This window comes from Mizuhopecten yessoensis, unplaced genomic scaffold, assembly GCF_002113885.1.
Source record: "Mizuhopecten yessoensis strain PY_sf001 unplaced genomic scaffold, ASM211388v2 scaffold10521, whole genome shotgun sequence".
In the NCBI taxonomy this organism is placed as follows: Eukaryota; Metazoa; Mollusca; class Bivalvia; order Pectinida; family Pectinidae; genus Mizuhopecten; species Mizuhopecten yessoensis.
The window spans coordinates 124,783-133,197 of NW_018408588.1; the positions used below are offsets into that span (position 1 = coordinate 124,783).

Sequence of the window (8,415 nt, forward strand, 5' to 3'; positions counted from 1 at the left end):
TGACCAGTATCGCGTACTATGTACCGTGACCAGTATCGCGTACTATGTCCCGTGACAAGTATCGCGTACTATGTTCCGTGACCAGTACCGCGTACTATGTACCGTGACTAGTACCGCGTACTATGTACCGTGACCAGTACAGCGTACTATGTAACGTGACCAGTACCGCGTACTATGTACCGTGACCAGAACCGCGGACTATGTACCGTGACCAGTAACGCGTACTATGTACCGTGACCAGTACCGCGCACTATGTCCCGGGACCAGCCCCGCGTACTCTGTACCGTGACCAGTACCGCGTACTATGTACGGTGACCAGTACCGCGTACGATGTACCGTGACCAGTACCGCGCACTATGTCCCGGGACCAGCCCCGCGTACTCTGTACCGTGACCAGTACCGCGTACTATGTACGGTGACCAGTACCGCGTACGATGTACCGTGACCAGTACCGCGGACTATGTACCGTGACCAGTACCGCGTACTATGTTCCGTGACCAGTACCGCGTACTATGTACCGGGACCAGTACCGCGTACTATGTACCGTGACCGGTTCCGCGTACTATGTACCGTGACCTGTACCGCGTACTATGTACCGTGACCAGCACCGCGTTCTATGTCCCGTGACCAGTATCGCGTACTATGTACCGTGACCGGTACCGCGTTCTATGTACCGTGACCGGTACCGCGTACTATGTTCCGTGACCGGTACCGCGTACTATGTACCGTGACCAGTACAGCGTACTATGTAACGTGACCAGTACCGCGTACGATGTACCGTGACCAGTACCGCGCACTATGTCCCGGGACCAGCCCCGCGTACTCTGTACCGTGACCAGTACCGCGTACTATGTCCCGTGACCAGCACCGCGTACTATGTACCGTGACCAGTACCCCGTACGATGTACCGTGACCAGTACCGCGTACGATGTACCGTGACCAGTAGGTCACCTCCTCCGTCTTGTTACTATGCCTACCTAGTGTTTTAAAGTTGCACAATGACAATACGCAGCTCTTTGTGTCAATAGTTAAGGTTTATCGATGTATCTAAAGAGTTTTAGAGGGCACATTCTCAATAGATACAACGTTATATGACATGTCGTGGATGTATCTAAAGAGTTTTAGAGGGCCCATTCTCAATAGATACAACGTTATATGACATGTCGTGGATGTATCAAATGACCAACTGCTATACATATAACAGAAATCCTCTGGGATGAAATAAGAGAATGCAAACTCACATATGAAATTGTCACGCAGCAATTTATTAGATTTAGAATACTTTCTAGTTTTCATTACAGGGGTCAATACATGTTTCCATTTAGGCCAAAGTTTAAAAACAATGTCTGTTCCCCTCTCTGTTACAATTTGTTTTATTCAATGTAAATTCCACCATATCGTCTCAACAAATTTCTCTCATTAAATCAAACTTGTCTTTGTTTACATCATATTGAAGAAATATGACTGCTTGTATCACAATTGCTTATCTAAAACAAATTAACAACCTGACAAAACTTATTTTATTATAACTTAACATAAATATTACTTTATTATCATAAGACTATCAGAGTCACGATTCAGTATATCACAAACACCATTCAGTTCTTTGCACCAGGCCCGGAACAATATCATATGTATGCGATATTTCTTAAGTATGCTTAGAAACCCATTCGTTTAAAATTTTGTCAGACCTGCAATAATGCCATCTGCATGAAAAAGTTTTCCATCGTTTCTAGGTCACGAATGGATTTCCTCACAAAATTGTACACATTTCTATAATTACAAACAGTATTCACAGACACAGTCGACATTGAATCCTCTATATCATCATGATGAAACAGCGTCACCTGGAGTAGGTTTATAGGCGTCAACATCATTCTCTTTAGGACACGAAGAGGAGGCTTGAAATTATTTGACGTATATAATGCGTAATGGAGGTCGTGTTCAATGACCTCCATGTTATGTAATATTCCGTAAAACATGCGCATTGAGTGATAAATCTCGGACAAGCCTTCAGCATTCAAACCACCCTACAAAACATAATAAAAAAAATACATTATTTCACGGGCTGTGTCATACAAATAATAAAAAGAAACAATATACACTTCCTCATCATCTGTCAATAGTTATTTTAATTCATTTAAACCTCACCAGCTGGCAATATTATTTCAAATTGTTTACACTTCAAGACCAGCTTTCAGTACAAAAAAAAAATACCCGACCAATAATATGATAAATAATATACACCTCGTGCGCTTTATTCAAACATAATAAGAAAGTACATTATGCATACCTGTTCTGGAAAATGGACCTCGGTAACAGTTGAGCTGAGGTCATCGGTAGGTGGTGGGATACGGGTGGTCTGAAATAGAAACTGACTGTTAACTAAGATAATGTAACTAAGTAATAAAATTGAAACTTATTTTTAGGTATACATGCATAAACCCAGTCTTTTTCCATATTACAACCTAACTTTATATGTTTGTTTTGAATTTTATAACACAACCAAGCCATACACAAATGGGCATATGATACGATTGTGTCTAATTGATTTTAAACAACTAAGTTATATACTTTCATTATTTAGTTATGTTCTGTATGCATAAACCATATATAAAATGACATTAAGTTACAAATATTTTGCATTTAGTATTATATATTGATATAAATATTCCATATTTGCTTTTATATCTAATATCACTAAGTTGTAGGTTTATAATCACAAAGAAGACCTCCGCTCCGAGGTTTATTTCTCGGGGTATTCTCCCCCGTCTATAACAAAATAGGGAATATGTATCGACGGAAAACGACTTTTGCCAGGCTCCTGTAAAACTTTTGCTTTGTGACCTATCACTTGGATACTCATTTTGATGATGTACTTGCACAATACCTGTATGGCAAAATTGATAAGATTTATAAAGCAGTGGTCACGATTGACCCCTGCATTTTTTTTCATTTTTTTTAGTTTTAGCTTTAAAATGTTCAAGTTTCGAACAACTTGATTTTGTGAAATGCATGGTAACTGGAGATTTTTATGGAACATTTTTTTTGAAAGAGATTTAAACTTCATGTCACAATAGTTTCTTAGGTTATAATACGGTTTAACCTGTTAGTGCCCTTAACCTGATTATAGCTCTTTATATTAAAATCTCGTTTTTGTTAATAACACAAATAATTGAATATATGATTCTCACATATAAACTAGTAAGTTATATGATATACAAAAACTGAGTTATATTTTTCAAAGAATACAACTAAGTTATATATGTGATAGAAAATATCTGGAATATAACGCTTTGTTAGCGTCATAAAAGGTACACTCTCGTAAAGTCCTGGAGATTTGTGGGATTTCCAAGAGCATGATTTTTTTCGTGTCGTAAATTTTTCGTTCCTTTTATAATAATCAATGTTGATATATTTTTATTGATGGGAACGTCTGTATTGTAAAGACGGGTAAGCAACATTTTGAATTAATAAAATAAAATCAGTAGAAATCATTTTGCTCATTCACGCAACCACACTCGTGAAATTGACTGTAAACATTCCTTTACTTATTTTATCTAAATATTTAATTGTGTATTATACTTATATAATCTTTTTATATGGATACTTCTTCATAACTTTTATATGACAATAATAAAAAATAAGACTCAATGAGTAGTTCATTTTGGTAGCTATAGGACACCATTTTTGTATCCCACCTAAGTCATTTCAAACAGTTCTCAGACTTGATCGAGTTTAATTAAATGTTGGTTTCAATACGCGATCCCTTGTTATTACATACAAAAGATGTTTCATACATATTACAATACATTAAACGGATATAAAATCATTAAGAGGTCTGATTAATTATTTACGTCTTTCATGTATCTACCTATCCACCTTCACTCATATTTGCCATGCTATTATCTGATCAGTTCGTGTTGACTCGGATCGTATATGCTTCAGGTATATTTGTTTTTAAACTAATAGCAAGTGTTATTATAAATACGTTGAATAATTCAACTGACTTTTCTACAAATTGAACAATATTAACTATCACTTTTGTTTTAAGGTTAAAAAAGCGTCATTGGTTATTTTTATAAATTTATTTTAAAAAAAACCTGAGATTCCATTCAACAATTGAAAAATTTGATTTTCTTTGATAATTAAAACGTGAATTAAAACTTAGTTGTTTATATAGGGATTGAACGGCGTTTATTTCAATTGTCATACCGGCATGAACTTAAATCGGTTACATCCATATTTCATTAAGCATGGCAGGTCAAAATATGAACAAAAGAAAGATATACATGAAGACCTTTGAAAAACCCAGTTCAACTTTAATACATCCAGGTGTTCCGTAAGGGTAAGCGTCTTTTGCTTCATCGATGACTCCCGCCATGTAAATCTAGGTCAAATTTAAGTAATACCAGGTCCTCATATCGAGAACAAAACAAGGCACACGAATGAGCGTTATCAACAAGTAATACCAGGTCCTCACATCGAGAACAAAACAAGGCACATTAATTAGCGTTATCAACAAGTAATACCAGGTCCTAACATCGAGAACAAAACAAGGCACACTAATGAACGTTATCAACAAGTTATACCAGGTCCTAACATCGAGAACAAAACAAGGCACACTAATGAACATTATCAACAAGTAATACCAGGTCCTCACATCGAGAACAAAACAGACTCATTAATGAACGTTATCAACAAGTAATACCAGGTCCTAACATCGAGAACAAAACAAGGCACACGAATGAGCGTTATCAACAAGAAAAGGCAGTGAAGCTGCAGGACATCAAATCTTACTTTTTTAAACCAACTTGCAGAGAGTCAAACAACCGCAAGGGAACGGATCCTGCATACTTGAATTTGTTCTTCGAATATGTTTGTAAATGGTATCAGTTTTGTTGTTCAGAATTGTCCCCAATCACGCAAATGTACATTTTAGCTGCCCGTTTAAATCTCAAAAAAAGAAATCTCGAGAGAAAGCGCGCGCGCGCAAGAGAGAGAGAGAGAGAGAGAGAGAGAGAGAGAGAGAGAGAGGCCAGGAGAAATCTACATGATTTACATAAAAGCATTAATGCCTGCCTCGATTTTTATAAATATTTCTTACGATAATGTACTTTTAGATAAAATATTAACCGTTTTCTGGGCTTTTGGGCTGCGAGTGAAATATATATATCGTATTCGACGGGAACACTTTGGTGGCATATTCCTGTCATCGACTTTCGACTTGCGAGTTATGTCGACATACGTAACTTGTAAGTCGTAAGTCGATGGCAGAAGTAGGTCACCACAGAAAACAATTACATGTTGTATTTCTTTACGTCACGTGAGATTAAAGAAAGTGGCTGAAGTAAGAGTTTGTAGTGTTCCTGATGTCAGGCTCAGGAGGGGTGTGCGATCGGTATGGTCAATACATTTGTTGTTTTTCAAAAGACAACACATCGTCGATTTATCTGAATGTGAAACTAAAGGACTGGGATAGGTTTGGGTTAAAATAACTATAAAGATAGCTTTATTGTCTTACGCGTTCAAATCTGGGAAAAACAGAATTCCATTTTTTCACGCAAAAACTGAACTTCCCAGCTTAAATTAAGAGATTTCGTAAAGCTTAGGTTTAGATTGTTTTCGGTTTTTTTCAGCTTAAACACTACTTTTCCTGTGAGGACCTTTATGTTAAAGAATAAACCGAAGTTAGAATTACATCGTTAGCGTCATCGAGGGGGCGGCGGAAGCTGTAACACTAGGTATGTGATTCACGACTTACGTATCTCCGCACCATGTGTGTGATCCGAGGGTACAGGACACGCCCCACTGACGATAGATACTCCGCTGTGATCCTGGGAAGTCGCGGTCTGTTGACGCGCCCTAACTCCGGTAATGTGTAATTGACAGTGCATCCACTGACCACTGTTCTGTATCCAGCCAGTATAATGCCGAACACAGCAAAATACAGACTCTTATCTGAAATAATAAATAAGATTAGTGTATTTTATCTTTATTTCTGATACTGGGGTGCGTTTATCTTGAAACGTATGGCACACATTTTCCATTATATATTATCAATGATAGAATAATAATAGTAATATACAACATGTAAAAAGCACCCTATATAATTTGTAAAATTCCTCTAAAGCACTTTACAACATATGGATAATAGTATTAGTTATAATTGATGAACAAAAAAGGCTTACAATCATCTTTATACAAATAAAGAAGATTATCATCTCAATGTGCAGAACAGTATCAATATATAAAGTGGAATGCCATGTGATATCACATAAAGCATATTTCTTTATTAGATATAAATGATCGAATGGTCGCTACAGGTGAAAAAATACAGAAATGGACGTGATCTCTTAAATATGAGATAGAAGGTAGATGTTTGGATGGCGACAGATAAGTATACGATTATTTAACTTGATTTCTTGCGGAAAGGATGTTATAATACGTCGTTATTTAATATTTGTAATTTTAAAGGTAAATGAAATAATGGAATGGAGGAATTAATGTCAATATTAACATATTTACTGTTAAATAAATTCGGATATATCAAAAACTATAACATATTGTTGTATGGACCAAATATCAAAATAGTGTTCGCTTAATACGTCAGAGCCAGGCCTTGGCATATTTGATGTAAGTTATACAAGATATCTTAAATTAGATAACTTATAAGGTGATATAAAGAAACTGAAATTCGTTTCCGTTTTAGAAAAAAACTTGGATTATTTAAATTGTTTGGTAGCGTAGTTAACGTCTTAAACTTAATTTAGGGATTTTAATTTATTTTCAAATTTACACTATATAATTGATAAAGAGTTATCTACTTCAAACAAAATACGTTAAGTTATTCAATTTATGTTAAAAAAATCTTTCATATTTGAAGACATGTATGTTAAAAAAACAAAAACTAATTAACTTATTGGGTTATTTAACGTAGTTCAATTAAAAAACGGTTAGCTTTATAACTAATTAATGATAAACCATTAGTTTTTGAACCTATGTTATACAATCCACCTTTAGTTATTTAATCTATGTCCTACTATACTAGTACAACAAATAGTAAGTTATCTTACTAAGTTGAATACTTAAGTACTGATTAGTTAGCCGATGTCATATAATAGATATTAGTTAATAAAAAAAGTAATTTAATTGAAGTTATAATTAACCTATGGTGGTCTAATTTACGTTATTAAAGAAATACTATTTGGTTTAATTAGTTAGATAACACATCGCGTTATATAATTTAGTTAACACTAAACCCTTGATCATTCAGTTTATGTTTAGCAGTAACACACACACAACTGTACATAAATCGTGAAGGAATACTTTCGTGCTGAAACAATAAAACTTGATATATAGAAATTATTTTCGTTAAGCGGATTTTTTCGAATATACGGTTTTGTTTTTATATATTTACTTTTTCTACAGAAAGAAACGACGAAAGAAGCGATATATCATTTATCATTATGAGTTCAATATTTCAGTATTAATTAATATATCAACATGCTTATCTAATATACTAATATTTGTTACGTGTATCATACTCACGTGCATGCTTCATAACGAGAATGGTGATAAGTTGACTTGTATGTTGAATTTATACTATTTGAAAAGGAAACAGAGGTGAGCAATTTAAGGAAAATCATATCAAATCCTGAAGTTGGAAATTCAAAATAATGTGTCAGGTTTTCCAAAATCAAAAGTGATTCTAATACATACGGTACATTAATCGTACTTTTTTCCAAATAGTTAACGTATCTTGTTATCAATATTTGTAATACCAAGAATTCAGAAAATGGATAGAATAACCCGGTATTGTTACCAGGATACAAAAGCCGGAGGTATTTGTTATACGTGTAGATAAGGTGGGGTCTATTCTACTATACTATGTGGATAACCCACAGTTATAAAATCCAATCTAGATGAGAACAGAGAAACCTAACATATTTGGTTCAATTTATTTCTTTTCCGACATTTTGATTTTGGTACAATTAAATTATTTTGTGAACGATTGATTTTTCTACAATTTATACATTTCACGAGCTACTGGTATTGGAACAACTGAATTATTTTATGCAATTAAGTTACTATTACGTGTTATTGATATTGATTTAACCAAATTTGTGAGCTACTGATTTTGGTATAATTTAATGTTTTTGTGAGTTTTTTCGGTACATATGGATTTGAACACAATAAATTATTTCATCATCTATTTAGTTGATGCAAATTGTGATTTTAACGAGATATTGATATTGAAACATTTCATCATCTCATGAATAACGGATCTTGGTTCTTGGTATAATTAATCGTTTTACGAGCTTTTTATTTTGATACAATTTTATTCAGTTTACGAGCTATTGATTTTGGTACCTTCAAGTCATCTTAGTATTTACGAGCTATTGATTTTGGTAC

The 8,415-nt window shown here is 34.6% G+C and overlaps 1 protein-coding gene across 1 annotated transcript; it reads right to left on the minus strand.

Moving 5' to 3' along the window:
- Positions 1-1,685: 1,685 nt before the first annotated feature.
- On the minus strand, positions 1,686-7,576 carry LOC110460911. The gene is made up of 4 exons (XM_021514123.1): positions 7,552-7,576; positions 5,765-5,961; positions 2,294-2,362; positions 1,686-2,030 (listed from the first exon to the last, which is right to left on the minus strand). The coding sequence occupies exons 1-4, from the start codon at positions 7,562-7,564 to the stop codon at positions 1,686-1,688; spliced, it is 624 nt and encodes a 207-aa protein (XP_021369798.1). The 5' UTR covers positions 7,565-7,576.
- Positions 7,577-8,415: the final 839 nt, after the last annotated feature.

Coding starts and splice junctions, on each gene's coding strand:
- LOC110460911 (XM_021514123.1), bottom strand. Junction 2,363..5,764: donor CACACATGGTGCGGAGATAC/GTAAGTCGTGAA, acceptor TTTCTATTTCAG/ACCACCCGTATCCCACCACC. Junction 2,031..2,293: donor AGGTCCATTTTCCAGAACAG/GTATGCATAATG, acceptor TATGTTTTGTAG/GGTGGTTTGAATGCTGAAGG.